General features: G+C 43.3%; 1 protein-coding gene across 1 annotated transcript in view; it reads left to right on the forward strand.

Moving 5' to 3' along the window:
- The window catches only part of phyh (phytanoyl-CoA 2-hydroxylase), a 26,912-nt gene extending 7,613 nt beyond the window's left edge, over window positions 1–19,299 (forward strand). Inside the window, exons 5-9 of the mRNA XM_083652462.1 lie at window positions 7,490–7,571; window positions 10,598–10,779; window positions 11,942–12,091; window positions 12,314–12,448; window positions 16,547–19,299. Of these exons, the coding sequence (XP_083508588.1) occupies window positions 7,490–7,571; window positions 10,598–10,779; window positions 11,942–12,091; window positions 12,314–12,448; window positions 16,547–16,600 (603 nt within the window). The 3' untranslated portion in view covers window positions 16,601–19,299. The remainder of the gene's footprint in view (window positions 1–7,489; window positions 7,572–10,597; window positions 10,780–11,941; window positions 12,092–12,313; window positions 12,449–16,546) is intronic.
- The last annotated feature ends 1,056 nt before the right edge of the window (window positions 19,300–20,355 follow it).

Raw genomic sequence — 20,355 nt, forward strand, 5'->3', positions numbered from 1 at the left:
CCCCCACAAAGAACATCAAAACACAACAAAACAAAACAAGAAAACTGCATAAGATACACAATAATCCAAGAACAAACAAGACTATTGGACAAACAACCAAACAAAAACAATGCATTCAAAGTAAATACATAGATCTTGCCCTGTTGGCAGCTAGGAAATGCATAGCTTTAAATTGGAAAGCATCCAATCCCCCAGCTGTAGTTCACTGGTGGAATGAACTCTCAAGCTACCATACGTTGGATAACATTTACTACAAGAGCAAAGGCAGATTCTTAGACATCCCCAAAATATGGCAACCACATACAGAGTTTGACTTTAAGAACTTTTTACCCCAGTGTCATTAGGCTTATCAGGATAGGAGCTGAATGCATTGTTTTTGTTTGGTTGTTTGTCCAATTCTTTGTGGGGGATATGGGATATGGGATATGATAGTCCATGTATGTCGTGTAAATACCTCATGTTCTTTCTTAAAGATTAAAAAAAAAAAAACGACTAGTCAACTATCTTTAGGGACGACTAGTCGACTAGTAAAATTCACTAGTCGTGAATGCCCTAGTATGCATACTGCATTGTTTGATGCTACAGACTGCACAACATTTCCATTCAAAACTCAGCCGTGGAGTCAACGTGTTAGACTGGAGTCAACGTGTTAGACTGGAGACAACGTGTTAGACTGGAGACGTGTTAGACTGGAGTCAACGTGTTAGACTGGAGTCAACGTGTTAGACTGGAGACAACGTGTTAGACTGGAGTCAACGTGTTAGACTGGAGACAACGTGTTAGACTGGAGTCAACGTGTTAGACTGGAGACAACGTGTTAGACTGGAGACAACGTGTTAGACTGGAGTCAACGTGTTAGACTGGAGACAACGTGTTAGACTGGAGTCAACGTGTTAGACTGGAGACAACGTGTTAGACTGGTGTCAACGTATTAGACTGGAGACAACGTGTTAGACTGGAGTCAACGTGTTAGACTGGAGACAACGTGTTAGACTGGAGACAACGTGTTAGACTGGAGTCAACGTGTTAGACTGGAGACAACGTGTTAGACTGGAGTCAACGTGTTAGACTGGAGACAACGTGTTAGACTGGAGTCAACGTGTTAGACTGGAGACAACGTGTTAGACTGGAGACAACGTGTTAGACTGGAGTCAACGTGTTAGACTGGAGTCAACGTGTTAGACTGGAGACTGTGGGCTCTATTCTCCCACAGGCCATCGGCGCTATTACGGGCCTTAACCGCAAAAAAACGTGCCTTGCGCCTGTTTCGGCAAGATAGCAATAGGCTTTAGGCTGCCAAATGCGCTTTAGGCCGAATGGGCGTGGCGCAGTCCCAAAGTGGGCGTGTCGGCGCTAAATACCAGCCTAGTGATATCTTGGGACCTGGCCTACATTTAGCGCTTTGCGCTTTTGAAAAGCAGGCCTATTCTGTGCCTTCACTGCTTCTTCTCTGTCACCCTTCTCTCTCTCTCTGAGTTCCCAGCATGCATTGTGTTTCTTCATTTCGCTACTAAATAGCCACCAAATGAGCCAAAATAGATATAAAAGGTAGTTCTAAATTAATGTGTAATGGTAACACAGCCTGCCATTGTCAACATTTCAATATTGGACCAAATAAAACATCGAAATGAAAACACCACCCTATGTGAAACATATATGTCCTCCTGGGCCTATATATACCCCTTGTCGAGTTAACGTGATTTAGAGAAGTAACAGCAGAACGCGCTTCGGAACGCGCTTCTAATGGCATCTGCTATACTGTGATGTCCCTCCAATAACTTGGCCCTATTTCACATTTAGTTTTACAATAAAAACACATTTATGCAATGACTTGACATAATGTAGGGTATATTTATGTGCATCATCCTTCCTGCAGTAGGCGAGAGAAAATGATATCTTTCTGGACAAACTTTCACCAAACTAATAGGCTATATTTTTCTAGCTGATGCATAGAACATTATTTTCACTTTGATCTTGCTATAGTGTAGCGTATTTACATGCTTGCAGTATTTAAACTGCAGTTAGATTGGTTTGAGAAGCATCATAATATGGAATAATAGCCGATATATGGAGACAGACGGGATGAAGGGAGGTGGGGGGGGGGGGGGGGGGGGGATCAGAGGCTTGGGTTTCGTCTGGTTTTGCGGGACCAGTGGAATTGGAGCTAAAAAGGCAAGCGTGCGATTCGTTTATTGCACTTATCCAATGAGCATGACGGTGCATAATTTTACGCCTAAAAGGCGTGGTTGTAATGCTTTGGGCTGCATCTAGCGCCAGCACGACGATATCAAGTGCGCCTGTCCACGCCCACTGCTTTGATCTGCGCCTGCCGCTCGGCCTAGAAACTGCGCCGATGCAACGATAGGGGCCAACGTGTTAGACTGGAGACAACGTGTTAGACTGGAGACAACGTGTTAGACTGGAGACAACGTGTTAGACTGGAGACAACGTGTTAGACTGGAGTCAACGTGTTAGACTGGAGACAACGTGTTAGACTGGAGACAACGTGTTAGACTGGAGACAACGTGTTAGACTGGAGACAACGTGTTAGACTGGAGTCAACGTGTTAGACTGGAGACAACGTGTTAGACTGGAGACGGGCATGGGTTTGCTAAATTTGACCTGTGCAGGACTCTGAAACACACACACACACACACACACACACACACACACACACACACACACACTCTCTCTCTCTTAACTCTCTCTCTCTTAACTCATTCATGGCCAGTTTAGGACTGCCAATATTTAGCACAGGCCAAAGATTTTCATAATTGTTGGTCATCTTTCAAGACCCACAGTAAATTATCTATTAGCATCAAAGTGATTTGCAATACCTCAAAATGAAGATGTACGTCTCTGGGTTCACCAGGAAAAAAAAAGTGAGCTTTTAGCATGTTCTGTACTCTACTTATAGCCATTTATATACACCCTGTTTTCACCAAAAAGGTCTCTCTGAGAAGAAAAATTGCAGAAAATGGCATTTTTGTAAAATACACAATCTCAGGCAGAACTCGCTCTCAATTATTTTATTTTGAACTGTATTGACATCAGACATGTAAATATTATTCGTTATGACACAAATGACAAAAAAAAAAATATATATATATATATATATATATATATATATATATATACCGTAAATTCCGGACTATAAGCCGCGGCTTTTTTCCCGTTTTTTGGCCCCTGCGGCTTATATAACGGTGCGTCTTATCTATGGATTTTTTCAGAAAAAAAAAAAAAAATACAAATAAAATCTCTCTTTTTTAGCACTCTTTCTAACTATAAATCCACTTCTGTTTTAATTTCCTCTCTTGCCCTCTTTTCACCACACCGCGGACACTGTGTGCACTGTAAAAATAAACAACGGTGGTGTTGTGTTATGTTGTTTTGTTGAAATGTTACGGTAATACGGTAAATGGGAGCTTCCTCAAACAGCCATCTCTTTCCCGACAATCCCCTCTGTGCGTGACCACTTACATATGGTAATTACGGTAAGCAAACGGCCACTCGGCCATCAACTCCCTCCCCCGACTACCAGGAGAAAATCACAAACTTCGGCGAATTCACACAAAGGAAGATCAAGGAATATTCCATCGAACCGGAGCAGATCATAAATATGGATGAAGTGCCTTTGACGTTCGACCTGCCACTCACTCGGACTGTTAACAAGAAGCGCCCTGGAGGATTCTTTCACCAAAAAAAAGCTTTGCTCGTTCTCGACAGCATGAGAACGAGCAGTAGAAGCAACACTCTCACTTACCATGGGGAAGGTACGCAGAAATTCACACGACGCAGCTTTCAAGTTGAAAGCAGTCAATCTCGCATTAAAAGAGGGAAACAGAGCAGCCGCGCGTAACCTGGGCATCGATGAGTCAATGGTGAGGCGTTGGACGGTGCAGCAGGAGGAACTGTCTCAGCACGGAATATTATAGGAGTGTGAAAACATCCACAATCACCAACGGGTTCCAAAACGCTGGACTGCTGCGGGATGAAGAGGATGACGCCGCCACAGCTGGCGCTGAGGGCCGTCAGAGGCTTCAGAGGCTGTTCGATGCCGACAGTGACGAAGAGGAGTTCGTTGGTTTTGAGTGACAATGAAGGAGAGAGGAGAGTGGTTGACGAAGCCACCCTGAACCTGTTCGTTTCCGACACTGAAGATGAGGACTTTGGTGGTTTCAGTACGCAGGAAGAAGAGGAAGACGAGGATTAGTGACTTGACTTCTCTGGTTACAGGTTTGCTGCACATATAGCCTATTGTTGTGTGATTTTGTCTGGGGATTAGTGACCTGACTTTTGTTTTGTTTTGTTGAAATGTTAATAAATGGGAGCTTCCCCAAACAGCCATCTCTTTCCCGACATTCCTCTCTGTGCACGAACCCTTTCATATGGTAATTAAACATCAAAACACCCGCGGCTTATAGACCGGTGCGGCTTATAGAAGAAAAAAATAGTCAATTTTGGTCCCGCGGCTTATAGACCGGTGCGTCTTATAGTCCGGAATTTACGGTACATGAAGTGCTTTTTTTACATTCAACAATACAGTTTACTCAGTGTGAGTGAGTGTGATCATAGAATAGAATGCAGAGATCAGTGTAGTCTCTCTCACACACACACACACACACACACACACACACACACACACACACACACACAGAGAGAGAGTTCTGTCCACAGCTGCTGCTGGATCGCACCTCTTCCCAGGGAACACTACTGATCGCATTCGCCCCGCAAATTAGCATAGGAGGGGAACACCAAACTGGTCTGAGATCAGCGTCTAGCCTCCTCTGCCTCTGCATCGTTTTCCTCCTCTCGTTCGGGCTGGGACGAATGCTGCGACACAGGAACGGGGTCCGCTTGGCTTTGGGACCAGGCGCTGGAACCGGATCGATCATGTTGGTTTGACCACCGCGAACAACTCAATCCAGGTTCGCCCTGCAGCAGAGGCGACCAGCGCAGCGCGCCGAGGGGTGTTTCAATGGCGTTTCTCCTCTATGCAACAGGCAGCGTTTCTCCGTTTTCTCCTCCTCTTCCATTTCAAAACAACAGCTGCGGTATGTGTTTGATAACGTGTTGTCGGCTTTGTCTTTGAGGCTAGGGACCTGATAACATGTCATAGGCTGGGGAAGTCTTTGAACTACGCGCTGCACTAATAAAAACAAAAACACGTCAAACACGTCATTGGCCCTCTGGGCTATTCCTGATAACACGTCAAAGACGTCTTTGGCCATGAATGAGTTAACTTAAAAAAAAGGACGGCACGGTGGCTCAGTGGTTAGTACTGTTGCCTCACAGCAAGAAGGTCCCGGGTTCAAACCCCGGTCCGTCCCAGGTCCTTTCTGTGTGGAGTTTGCATGTTCTCCCCGTGTCCGTGTGGGTTTTCTCCGGGTGCTCCGGTTTCCTCCCACCATCAAAGAAAGACATGTATGTTAGGGTTAATACTCCTGTCAGTGCCCCTGACCAAGGTACTGGCAAAAGAACTGGAGTTGGTCCCCGGGCGCTGCACAGTGGCTGCCCACTGCTCCTAGTTCTAGGAAGGTTCCTAGTAGAGGATGGGTCAAATGCAGAGGATGAATTTCCCCAAGGGGATAAATAAAGGATAACTTAACTTAACTCTCTCTCTCACACACACACACACACACACACACACACACACACACACGTGCGTGCGTGCGTGCACAACATTGACTCTTTGCTCTCCAAAGGTGTATAATTGATACAACTAATGCTTTTTAAACATATTTAAAGGTTTAAACGCTTCCCAGCCATTGACAGAATTTTCCGGCAAGCCGTGTTCTCGCTGTTATACGGTAGATGGCGCTGTTATGCACCTTGTGAAATAGTAAGGCATTTCCAGGTCCAAAAACAAGTGAGGAAGAAGCTCTGCCAGAAACTGGAAGGAGAGGATTTCTCCCATAGGATCACATTAGCCTTTTTCATTTCCCACCCAATTCAAACATTTTGTGCCTAAAATGCAGGAAGTAACACAGATGCAAGGAAAAGAGTAACGAGGGCCGCGGCACTGGATCACCAAATGGATTGGAAGTTGGAAACCGTCATTAATGTTCTGCTTGCACCTGTGTTACTTCCTGCCTTTTAGACACAAAATGGGTGAATTGGGTGGGAAGTGAAAAAGGCGAATAGGAAAGCCTTGCTGGCCAAAGAGAGTGCTGTCCGGTGTTACGCCCCAATCTGTGACCATAGAGAGCCGCAGGAACGAGTCCAGAAATCATCGATGCTAACAGTCCTGGTTCTTCACTGTTTTCGCCTATGGGAGTTTTGAATGGGTTTTTGGCACAATGCTTCTAATAATCTCTCTGGGCAACGCTGGCTTAATCAAACGCGAACCAGTGTTTAGTAATATCAGCTTCACACACGAGGACCACTTTTATGAGTTTTGAAGCTTTTACGTGCCGTTAAAAGGGCGGCTAGCTAGCAAACGGCTAAATGAGACTACACTGTTGAGTCGATGGGGATATATACGTCAATAACGTCACCACTTCAAAGGACGAACACGGAAATTCTCTTTCCCTCACCTGGTTCAGCCCCGTTCAGCCCGGGGTAATCAGTGCACACATCCAACAACAGTCCAGGTTGAGTGCTGACGTGACGTGGAAGCCTATGCGACAGTGTGTAGTTCTGGATTAGCTTAGCTCGAGCTTTTTACTTCTAGGGCTCGCATTTACGCTACAAAACTCATGAAAGTGGTCCTCATGTGTGAAGATTATCCGACTGAACTCTGGTTCGCGTTTGATTAATCTTGCGTTGCCCAGAGACCGTATTTGAAGCATCGCGGCAAAAACCCATTCAAAAATCCCATAGACAGAAACAGTGAAGAACCAGGAAGTCCGGGACTTCCGCGTTCTGACTACAAAAATACGTCATCCCTGCGGCTCTCTATTGACATATGTGACCACAGAGGGCGCTGATGCACAGATTTTGGTGTAACACTGGACACTATCCGAGCTCAGAGACTTTGGATTCAGGATCCTTGGATGACTGTCTTTTACAAAAATGCAATTAGAGGCTCTGTTCTTTCTTCTGATATATTCACTGTTTACATATTCATACAACTAAATATTCTGGGGGTCTTGAAAGATCAAAAATGTTGACGCTGGCTGGCAACTCCTTTCTAAAACTTTGGCGGGGAAAGGGTTAAAAAATCATACACCATATAAAAAGACACAATTGAAAATCCACTTTGATGCATGACATTTTTCTGCATTGAGAACACGTAAAAATAGAAACACCTCGAAATGAAGTGTTAGCCTGAATGTTGACTTACTTATTAAACTAATGTCTCCAAATCAATGTATGAATTCCGTCTCTCCTCACTTCTCTTCTTAGCGATTATGTTTTCATATTTCTTATCTTGGCCACATTGCCACTGACTGTAAGACTTCTGCAATAACTCCATAGTAAAAGCCTCAAATGTCAAAACGATGCTAAATGAAGGCCCGGGCTGACCAGTGGTCTGTGTCTCTGTCAGATCCTGAAGTATGTGGAGTGTTTCACTGGACCCAACATCATGGCCATGCACACCATGCTGATCAACAAGCCTCCTGATGCAGGTACAGACACACACCATGCTGATCAACAAGCCTCCTGATGCAGGTACAGACAGTCACACACTTCTTCAATGTTAACTCGACTTGTTGGTAAAATGCCAGCTTTCCCAGGATGAATCGGGTCCCTGAAGGAGTCAGGTGGAGGTGGAGTGGAGGATAGAGTTGTTCTTATTAAACTGACCCAGGCCTTTGACTAACCTGAACCAAGTAGTTTTAGTCTCCTAAACTGGACGCTTAGCCGACCTGCAGCTGACAATGTTGTGTCGCATTTGTGTTTTTTCTCCCATCAAAAGCAACCCTCCACCTCCTGGCATCTGACCTGCTCATGGAGCACGGTGCTACGAGCAGTGTTGGGCAAGTTACTCAGGAATAGGGGTGGGAATCGCTGAGTAGCTCACGATACGATATGGTCACGATACTTGGCCCTCGATAACGATATTATCACGATACAGCGATTCTGCGATAATCGATATATTGGAAGACGATACATCACGATACCTGTGTAACTGAAGAGAGGAAAAGTTACACATTAAGTCTTTTTATTATTATTATTAAAACAAGAAAACCTATATAACCTACCTACCTATATAATTTCTAAAAGTAGATATTAACTCATTGAGTGCCAGCCACTTTTGGAGAACGGACGCTCCTAGTGCCAGAGTTTCAGAGCGTTTTCAGTGATTTCTCGAGGCCCACAGAATATTGTGTGATATTACTATGTAAACACTGAACACGCACAAACAACGATGAGACTCTCTTCTATCATCTGCAAAAAAAAGTTTATTGATACCATTTTTCGTTCTTTAGTTATGAGCCGGAGAAGATAGGCTGTTTTGAGCAAAAAGACAGGTTTCAAATTATAAGCTGAGATATTCAGCCTTTTGTGAAATGAAGCATTTCAAGCACATTCACTGACTCTAGCTAATATTTTCTGATGTAGTGACGTGGTGTAGTTGTGTGGTGCCTGCGTGCCCCACCCCCCTCTCCCCCCCTCAGCTGCAAACTCCTCCCCACACTAACACACAGCCTACACGCACCCAGTCTATTTTCGGAGCGCTTCGTTTTTGTGCGGCGGACGGCTCCCAGCGCGACAAGGAAATGCCAAACCGCACTGCAGGGAAAGGTTTGGCCCTTCGGCGTCGGGTGTTGCCTTTCTGGCGGGTAATCGTGTGGAGAAACTATATGTAGACAGACAGACAGAGGCAGAGGAGCTCAGTTGTGTGCGCGGATTGACTGCGGTTCGCAGACAACGTCAGCTGCAGACAAAGCAATCTATATGGCTCTGGCTGCAGCATGCATCGGTTTCTCTTTGATCACGGCTTTTTCCTCCTGTTTTCCGGACCTTTCTGTAATCTGGAGAGCACTGTCGCCACCTAATGAGTCCGTAAAATAGGTTATACACCTTCAATAGCTCCCATATTTGTACAGGAGATGCCTGAGCCTTTGATCCACGTCCCACTGTCAAAAAACGCAATTGACGAACATACTCGTCCTTGGCACTCTACGTTACTAAACGAAATGACGAACATACTCGTCCATGGCACTCAATGAGTTAATGAGCAAACATTTCCATTCATGTAGCCTACAGTATTTATGTTTTTGTTTAAACTACAAACATAAATAAACGTCAACTTGAAACTATGTTTCAACTACCACACACAGCATAATATTTTAGCCTGTTTATTAAAAAAAAAAAAAAATTTAAATAAACATATCGATACTTGGTGCCAGTGTATCGATAACGTATCGCAAGTGGAAATATCGCGATACCGTGAGTATCGATATTTTGTCCCACCCCTACTCAGGAAGTGTAATTAGTTACTTATTACTTCTTTAAAAAGTAATAGAATTACATCACTTATTACTTGGTATCAAAGTAATTAGTTATGTTACTCGTTACTTTACTATATTACTTTAGCTACCCCCCCCCCCCTCTGTAAAGTGAGGTACAACCTGTTTAGCCAGCTCCTTTTACAACTGAATCCACTTTATTAGAGCATTAATTAACAACAATCTGTCAAACTGCAGACTTTCTATTTATTTGCCACCTAGGACAAAAAGCTAATTGCATTCTGGCAACACAGTAGTCTCACATAGCCAGACCTCCCTAGAAAGTAATGCAGTAACTTGAAGTTAGTTGTATTTGTAACTGTAATATAATTACTTTTTTGGAAATTGTAATTCCTTACACTCGTTATTGGGAAAGTAATAAAATGACAGTAATGTGTTACCTTACTTTACTGCCCAACACTGGCTATATGAGCAGAACTTCTCAGTGTGGTGAGCTTGTTTTGAGGGACGCCTCCTGGACTTTAGCCCAGCTGTCTCTCTGAGCCTGGTGCTGTGGGAGAGGTCAGAGGTCAGGAGAGAACGCTTACTCACTGAAATAATTTAATTGTCTCTTCAGACCAAAGTTCCAGTTTGAATCACTTGAGCGTTGACTTGCTGCATGAAGAGGACTTGACACGTTTTCTAAAGTCTTGTCTTGAGATCTTAGTTAGCCCTGTTCCAAACCGTTCCCTATTACAGAAATAGTGGACTATACTGTATAGTGTGTTCGCCACCATTTTTTTTTACTAGTCTCCGAATTCTCAATTGTTAATTTATTAGCTATGCAGTCCACTATAAAATACCCACAATGCACTTTCAATGCAATTTCTAGTCAACAGTGAATGCACCCTACATTTTCTCCCATATACCACAATGCAATGCTGTAACACGGCTCTTGTGTTTGTGTAAATGACTTAGATTGAAAGTGATGAGATTTGTTCCAGCAGACGACTGAATTTAAATCCTGTTTTCTGATTTTATATGGAACTAGCAATCTCACGCGCTCAATTCCTAGGCTCGCCCTGCAGCTCGCCCGTTGGGTTCGGGTTAGGGTTAGTGCAACCTATGAGTGGAATCTGGATCACAACGTGGATCAGCGACGTCAGTCCGATATCTGATAAGTGAAGTACGTCTGTATCGGCACCCAATATATCCACATACAACACCTGTAATGATGGGATGTGTTCTGTGGTCGTCAGGTAAGCAGACGTCTCGTCACCCGCTGCACCAGGATCTGCACTACTTCCCGTTTCGGCCCGCGGACCGGATCATCTGTGCCTGGACCGCCATGGAGAGGGTCACCAGGCAGAACGGCTGCCTGGTGGTGCTGCCCGGGTCACACACACACACACTGCACCAGCACGACTACCCCGCCTGGGAGGTACACACACACACACACACACACACACACACACACACTGCACCAGCACCAGCACGACTACCCCGCCTGGGAGGTACACACGCACACACACACACACACACACACACACACTGCACCAGCATGACTACCCTGCCTGGGAGGTACACACGCACACACACACACACACACACACACACACACTGCACCAGCATGACTACCCTGCCTGGGAGGTACACACGCACGCACACACACACACACACACACACACACACACACACTGCACCAGCATGACTACCCCGCCTGGGAGGTACACACACACACACACACACACACACACACACACACACACACATATACACACACACACACACATAGACATATACACATACACATACACACACACATAGACATACACACACACATTCACTCATACACATATTATGTTTATGATTTCTTTATTTGATTAAATTCAGTCCCTCCAGGAAGTTGCGATTTTGCGATCGCAATAATTAATGCTAAAAACTGCATTGCATCTTTTTTTGAGAAAAGTAGTAGTAGTTAGAAAGAAAATCAGATCCCCCCATCTTGCAATTTTTTCCAGTTCCCACAATTTTCCCGCAAAAAAAATGAAAATAAATAACATCGCAAATCGCATTACAATTTTCAAGAAAAGCTGCTACAAAACCAGAAAAAAAATCCTGGAGGGACAGATTAAATGTCTCAGACTTCAAAGTTTGAGACTAGTTTGGAAACAGTCAAGACATCAAGGGGCGTATCTCACTCAATCTTTGGAGGATTTTGATATCAGCAGAACGCTGCTTACATTCTCCTCTTTCCAACAGTCAATTCAACTCAAAATGTTTTGAGGAGTCAATGTGACTGGAAATGATAGAGCAGGTCACAGTTATATATAGGGTTAGGGTATATCTACTACAAACATACAGATATACACACTGACACACACTCGGAATCAAATACACACATAAACATATACATGAATATAGACGCAAAAAGTACACGCAAAAAAGATACATAATTAGCATGTACAATCACAAATATGGTGCTCCGACACACACTCTCCCTCCCCCTATGTGTGTGTCTGTGTCTGTCTGTCTGTCTGTCTGTGTGTGTGTGTGTGTGTGTGTGTGTGTGTGTGTGTGTGTGTGTGTGCATGTGCGCGCAGGGTGGGGTGAACAAGATGTACCACGGTATTCAGGACTATGACGCGCAGCACCCGCGGGTGCACCTGGAGATGGAGCCGGGCGACACCGTGTTCTTTCACCCACTGCTGATCCACGGCTCCGGGGCCAACCACACGCCGGGCTTCAGGAAGGTACACACACACACACACACACACACACACACACACACACTCTCTCTCTCACACATACACACACACACACTCTCACACACACACACACACACACACACACACACATGCACACACAACAAAGTTCATAAAATCTATCAAATCCCAATCCTACTGTTTATCTGCCTTCCTGTGTGTGTGTGTGTGTGTGTGTGTGTGTGTGTGTGTGTGTGTGTGTGTGTGCAGGCCATCTCCTGTCACTACGCCAGCTGTGATTGTTATTACATCGATGTGAAGGGGACGTCTCAGGAGAAAATCGAGCAGGAAGTGAAGGAGATCGCCCACAGGAAGTACGGACTGGACGACTCCATCACCTTCCAGGTCAGCTGGTCATCACACAGACTACCACAGACCACAGGGAGGGATGACGTATTTTTGTAGGCTTACCCAGAAGTTTGCATGAAATAAGGTCTGTGGTTAACACAGTTTATGAAACTGTGAAGTTTGTGTTCAGCAAGATAATCTTCACAAATGAGGAACTGTTATGAATTTTGAAGCGTAAATGCATTCGTTATTTTACGCAATTTTCAGGAAACGTCAAAGGTCATAAAAGTGGTTGTGAAGATTATCGGACGGCCCGCGTGAAATGCTATAACAGAAGTGGAGTATTGGCCAGAATGACATGAACATTTGGACACTTATTCGGCCGGTATCTTGTATGTTGCATTCAGGTGCACTGTAAAAAAAAATATATATATATATATATATGAAAGAAAGTAATGCCCTGTGCACAGCTGTGCTGCTAGTCCCGGGTGCAGCTGGAGCAGGAACAGCAGAAATAGCAGTAGTAAGGAAATCCAGCGCACACCAGGTTGTCAGAATAGACTTCTTTTATTTAAGTTGCATAGATATGGCGAACAACGCGTTTCGCTGTTGCTTCATCAGGTTCGCTTTACAAATGAATGGCACAGGGGTGGGTTTAAAAAGGCTGTACCATCAATTATCAATTATCAACAGGTGAGTAACATTACAGATCATGTGACAGCATGATTTGCAGACCATGTGACAGCAAGAGAATGCAGTTCATACATATATATAGGGAGAGTGAGATGAGGCACTATATCTCCCTGGCACGGACCCCCCCCCCATATATATAAAAAGAGTTGAGGTATTGCACTAGATGCATAAGCTGTTCTGTGGTTTCATTGTGACCATTCTGGAGCCTGTCCTAGGTAAATAAATGTGTCTGACCATGTCCTTTTGAAATTCTTCCACATATTTTTTTAAAAAAATTCTATTTTCTAATCTATGTAATTGTGACACTTGATATTGCTATATTTAACTTGATGTACTTGTCTTTTGAAACATGTATGAACTGCATTCTCTTGCTGTCACATGGTCTGCAAATCATGCTGTCACATGATCTGTAATGTATATATATATATATATATATATATTTAGAACACGGCTCTCTCGAATACTCGATTCTGATTGGTCAATCAACAATATTCACCGGTCATTATTTCTCGACAACCGACCGCTGCTCTGCCACACCTGGATTAATCAGTTGGTAAGAGCATTTTGTCCGCAGACGCTACTAATTAGGCCAACCAGTTGCAGCTGTGGTGTCTTGTGTGCCAATTAGGCTACGAATGAAACCGCTTTGTGTTGAAAACGCTATTAAAAAATCAATTTGAATAATTATTTTTGTCAGATTATTGAATGATTTAGTTGTAGGCCGTGTTCTAAGCGGGATAATGTATACTGAGCCGGTGATTACTGGAAATAATGACCTTCAGGTGAATATTAAGCCCTCCGCTGCGCGTCGGGCTAAATCATTCACCTGTCGGTCATTATTTCCACAGTAATCACCTGCTCAGTATACATTATCCCTTACATATATATATATATATATATATGTATGTATAGCAATTCCAGCCCGGGCCGCACAGGGGGCGCTCGCGGGCCGTCCCTGATATACAGTGATATATATATATATATATATATATATATTTTTTTTTTACAGTGCACCTGAATGCAACATACAAGATACCGGCCGAATAAGTGTCCAAATGTTCATGTCATTCTGGCCAATACTCCACTTCTGTTATAGCATTTCAGTCTGGAATATGGAATATCTTTCAATAATCGTTATGACTAAAAGGCTAAAAGTAATCTCATGTGTAAGAAATGACTGTTCTACATTGAAGTAGAAATTTAAATAATTAACTTGTTGGTTTTGGATTTATTTAGCTTCAAGAGTGCAGTTCGTATGACCCTCAACACAGGCTTTGAGAATCCACTTACTGATACTTATGCTTAACTTAACCCACTCATATTCTGGTTTATTTCAAGAAAAACATTTTGGCTAGTGGAAATTCTAATTGGCTGGTAACTTTAAAATCTAGCAGCCATATTGGCAGGTGGTCAAATAAGTTAATTTCAAGCCCTGCAGGGAGAGCAGGTGGTGACATAGGAGTGAGTGAGAAAAGGATCAAATATTGGTGTTTAAGACTGAATAATGACATCACAACTGTTAATTTAAAATGAGTTATTCCTCTAAATCTGGCTTCAAATGCCCCACATTTTTCGCTCCGGTGCCGTTCGGCCCCCAGCTCTCAGCAAAATCTGGCCCTCTGGTAGCGAGGACATTTTTTTGTGGCCCTCTCTATCATCTCTGCTGTATACCATCAAAATGATTAAAAAGCTGTTCAAAGGCTCCTCCAGTCAGTTTTCCTACCTGTAGAAGCGTTAGTGTTCTATGAAAACCTTCTCTTGTATAGTCACACCTCATCCGATTTGATCAAAGATCTTACATTGAGAAGAACTGAAGGCTAATCACTTGTTCTACTTCAACATCATGGCTGCAGCGCTGTTTTCAAACAAGCAGAGCAGCTTCGTCTCTTGCCTTCATTATACTCTTTGTCTGTGGCTACAACGGATGTGACCGGAAACAGTATGCGGCCATAATGTTCCCCTGTATCTCCGTAAATATGTTAATAATAAACTATTATATTATTCAAAATACATACTACAGCATGCGCTGGGACGCGTCATCAGTGATGTTAGCTGGGGTCGTAAGGTGTTTCGGGTCTCTCAACATCATACACCCTCGCCCAGTAGACCCAGCCGAGGCCGATTAAGACCCCGACCCGCGTCCCAGAAGCAGCCGCTCATGGATCAGCCTTCCTACTCTGTCTGCAACGTTGCCCGCGGAAGGGTTGATCACACCCAATCTGCGGCAATAGAGTTAGTGCTACACCGCAGCATTGAAAGACCCTTCGGTGCATGGAGGCTCAGGCCCTGTGGTTTTCCCGGCCGCGCTCCTCCTTCGTCTCACCAGAACCTCCCTGGTAAAGAAGGCAATCCTGAAAAATTAGAGTGAACACACGCACATCTCTTCTTGTAGGTGCTGAGTCCAAAGTGGTTAATTCATCAAGATTAAAAAAGTCTCGCGACACTGATTAGCTCCCAATGTTTTGTTTAATTTTGCATTTTAAAAGACAACGTTTCGAGCCGTTGCAGGCTCTTCGTCAGGTCAGGCAGCAATGGCCAAAAAAAGAAGGCAATCCTACCATGCCATCATGGCGTACCATGGGCAGAGAGGATGCCTCAAGAGGGCCTGTGCGCTGCACGTCATTCGCCTGCGACGAGCACCTCGCTCTAGCTCTAGATGTTTACACAGATTTTCGGGAGGCTAATCCGTAGCGTTTGCGGATTTCTCCCTCACGAGAGAGCCAGGCTGGGGTGCTAAACCCATCCCGTACCGGGTGCCGTCTCTCCGACCGTCAACTGTCTCTCCAGCTCATCACCAAACTATACTTGGTTGTCACCTAGTCTATTCCTAAGTGTCACTGGCCAGGGGAGCTAGAATAATACAATTCAAAATACATACTTCGGCATACGCTGGGACGCGTCATCAGTGATGTTAGCTGGGGTCGTAAGGTGTTTCGGGATTATATTATTATAATAATATAATCATATATTATTATATTGTTATCATATCAACAACCGGCCTACAGATATCAAAGCTGGTGGGCGTTATGGAAAGACCGTGATTCAAACTGGTTTAACGGTTATATCGAATTGGTCATTCAGTGACGTTTTCACTTAGCTAACGAACGTGGCTAACAGCTAGCTTATGCCAGAGGCTAACACTAGCTATTTACTGTTATATTGTACTGTATTTACTGTATCAGTCATGGCATGACGTATCACTATAGCATCCTTTTGAGTCAAACGTCATCACCCCTTTTGAGCAACATCTTTATTTATTTTTAACTTTGAGCACAAAATTTGGTTATTTGTTAAAAATAAATAAATAAATAAATAAATACTGGCGAACAGTGTGGCTAATCAAAGGACCAGGGCGAGACTCAGCAACACATGAAGCAGCGTAAAAATGACAAACTGCACTGGAGGGGTCTTCAAGTGTTTGGTTTGTGTTTTTGGTGAACTGACCCTTTACCTGTTCTGCAGGACACCTGGGCTCTGAGAGGACGCCTGGTGCAGGGAGAGAGGACCACACTGTGAAGATACAGTACACACACACACACACACACACCTGGGCTCTGAGAGGACCACACTGTGAAGATAAACACATCTCACTACACACAAACACACACTTTTACTTTTAGCCTAGTCTTGTTTATATCGCTATTTTATCACACAAGCCTCAAAGGGCTTCACGATCTTAACCAGGACACACACACACACACACACACACACACACACACACACACACACACACACACACACACACACACACACACACTCACACACACACACACACACACACACACACACACACACACACACATACATACATACATACATACATACATAGATATATACTGTACATGCATAGGCTACATGTAACCTATGTTGTGTTGACAGTCTCCACAGCAACCCATGTTACGGGCTTGGCCAGGGGTGCAGGCGGGATTCCATCCCACCAGAGCAATCTAGTAAGAGAGTGGCGTCAGCGGAGGTCCAAAAATGACTCAGTAGCCAGTGGGCAGCCAGGAAGGACGCTCACGCTACGTTTGAATGCTAAAATAAAGCTGATAATTTACAATTTGATTCTTTAAATGTCGGACCCTTTCAAAGTACATCACAAACTGACCATTTTGCTGCAACTCAACAGTGCTGCTTAATCCAGGGCCTTACTTCCTGGAACTCTTAAGAGTAAAAAATTGGTCCATTGGAGTGAATGGAGATGTCGCAACTCTTCTATTATACGGCTCTGGATCCCACAACTCGCTACTACTCAGGACTCACATTCACTCTGTTACACACACACACACTGACACACCATCTATACATCATTAACCACACAAGCACACTGGTTTAGAGTCTTCAGTCCATCTCAGCTGCCCGTGTTTGGACGGTGGAGAACACACAAAGTCACACAGGATTCGAACCCTCAACCTTCCTGCTGTGAGGTTAAGATAACAGGAGGTGAGAGGGGATAGCACTTTAGTGATGCCCTTGGGGAAATGCAGGTGTCACAGCTGGTATTAAATAGGTACTACATCAAATAGGAATAAAATACAAGTCATATACAACGACAGAGTCAGTAGAAATAAATAAAAATAATAAATACTCATTTGTAGATTGGTATATAATATCTGTGTTTTTTTTGGGGGACAGAGTCGTTTTAAAGTTGAAATGAAAAATGGCTTCTTTTGACCTCGTTAGCTGATTCTGCACGTAACAAACACCTACTTCAACAATGAACCATTGCATACAGTGTTGCCAGATGGCAGCAATTACTTGATCTCAATTCTACTAAAAGGCAGTCATATAAAATCCATGTTTTACGGTTTAGTTGTAAAGGACAATTAATTGATCGCATCACATGACCAGGAAATCTTGTCTGCACTGCACTCATAAAGTAATTCCTTGCTGTGGCAACACCATACAATAGAGGGTCAATAAAGGGCAAAACACATTTGTATCTTGTATTCTACTGGGAGGGAAACTTTCATATTTAACTGTAATCCTAACCATTAGCCTACCCTTTAAACAACAAAGCCTGCAAAAACGTGTCATCCCTGCGGTTGCCTATAGAGATAGGCAGAGGTGGGGACTCAAATCTCATGACTTGGACTTGAGTCTCAGTTTGACTAGATTGAGACTTGACTTAACTTGTGTTCTGGTGACTTGGGACTTGAGAGTTCACTTTGTGTTCTGGTGACTTGGGACTTGAGAGTTCACTTGTGTTCTGTTGACTTGGGACTTGAGAGTTCACTTTGTGTTCTGGTGACTTGGGACTTGAGAGTTCACTTTGTGTTCTGGTGACTTGGGACTTGAGAGTTCACTTTGTGTTCTGGTGACTTGAGACTTGAGAGTTCACTTTGTGTTCTGGTGACTTGGGACTTGAGAGTTCACTTTGTGTTCTGGTGACTTGGGACTTGAGAGTTCACTTTGTGTTCTGGTGACTTGGGACTTGACTTGTACTTTGATGACTTGAAAAGGTTTCTAAAGTCTTGACTTGAGATCTTGTGTTTGCATAAATGACTTTGATTGAAAGTGATGAGATTTGTTCCACAGACGACTGAATATAAGTGTTGTGAATTTGAATGGAATGATTGATTTTATTGAAACTGATTACAGAAATCAACCTCATGATTCGCTTACCAAGTTGTTATCCTGTTAAAACCATATTGCATTGAAAATTCTTCGATCTTTAGATATTAAATTGATACTGGACTCTTAGTTCTGACTCGACTTGCTGTTCTATATTTAGACTTGACATTAATGACTACATTTAAACTTGGGACTTGATTGAGATTGACTTGGTCACACCTCTGTCAATAGGTAATGTACTGACAGTCTCGCCTCTAACAGTCAGATCTATGGATAAAAATGACTAGAAAGTGGTTAGCGTTGAATGGAGAGCTGAGTACAGTTTTTTTTGTTTTGTTTTTGTAATTTTTGCTACAGCGTTGATTAGGAACTTATGGTTATCTCTGTTAACGTTAATTAACTCTGAGACATTTGTAATTCTTTCATGTGGAAATAATGTGTTCATGTTATTTTTCTACTGCTAAAATGTAACAAATGCCTCCACTGCTGAAGCATCCGACTTGCCTTACTATAAATGTATCTACATGTAAATTAGTTCTTCTGTGTTTCTGTTTGAATGGTTCTGTGATTAACAGATTTGTTGTTTTCAATGATCTTTCTATGATGGATGATGTAATAAGATAAATAATAAACTCTGAACTGACTCCTATGATAACAAGGCTTTCTTTTGATTTATTCTCAAATGTATATAGTAAATACACCTCTCACACACACACTCTCACTCACACACACACACACACACACACACACACACACACACACACACACACATATAAGTTATCAAAACTATTGGGTAAATGAGCTGCTTGTGAGTCACATGACATGTTAACGAGTCCTGGCTCTCTTCTAACGAACCAAACACAAAAATACAACGTCTCGTTCAGACCAATGAAAAATCGCAGCCTAAGAGTGACTCGAGTCACATGACTTGGACTCAAGTCACAGTTTTTAATACTTGAGACTTGACTTGGGTTCTGGTGACTTGTTGGGACTTGACTCTGACTTGTACTTTGATGACTTGAAAAGGTTTCTAAAGTCTTGACTTGAGATCTTGTGTTTGTGTGAATGACTTAGATTGAAAGTGATGAGATTTATTCCAGCAGACGACTGAATTTAAATTCTGTTTTCTGAATTTGTATGGGACGATTGAATTCATTGAAGTTGAAACTGATGATAGAAATCAAACTCATTCTTAGCAAGTTTGTATGTTGTTAAAACCATATTGCATTGCAAAGTCCTAGACATTTAGTTTAGTTTAAGAAATTAAATTGATGCTGGACTCTTGATTTGTTCTGACTTGACCTGCTGTTCTACATTTAGACTTGGGACTTGACATTAATGACTTGGACTTGACTCAGATTGAGTTTCTTGTCTGTTTCCTGGCTGCCTCTCGCCCCAGACTGGGACCCCCAAAAAAACACAGGTCCAGGAGAGCCGTGTGTGTGCGTGTACACGTGTGTGTGTGTGTGTGTGTGTGTGTGTGTGTGTGTGTGTGTGTGTGTGTGTGAAGGGTGTCTTTGTCTGAACCCGTGGGGAGCCTCTCTGCTCAGGGCAGAAACAGGAAGTTGACCCACAGGAAGTGGAAACAGGGGAGTTAGAAAACAGACGGCCTTTCTCAATCTGCCTTCTTCTCTGTGTTTGTGTCCTTGTGAAATCAGTCGCAGCCCAAATCTATCCCAACACACAAGTTCACATTC

This window comes from Poromitra crassiceps, assembly GCF_964638095.1.
Source record: "Poromitra crassiceps genome assembly, chromosome: 2".
Taxonomy (NCBI): Eukaryota; Metazoa; Chordata; class Actinopteri; order Beryciformes; family Melamphaidae; genus Poromitra; species Poromitra crassiceps.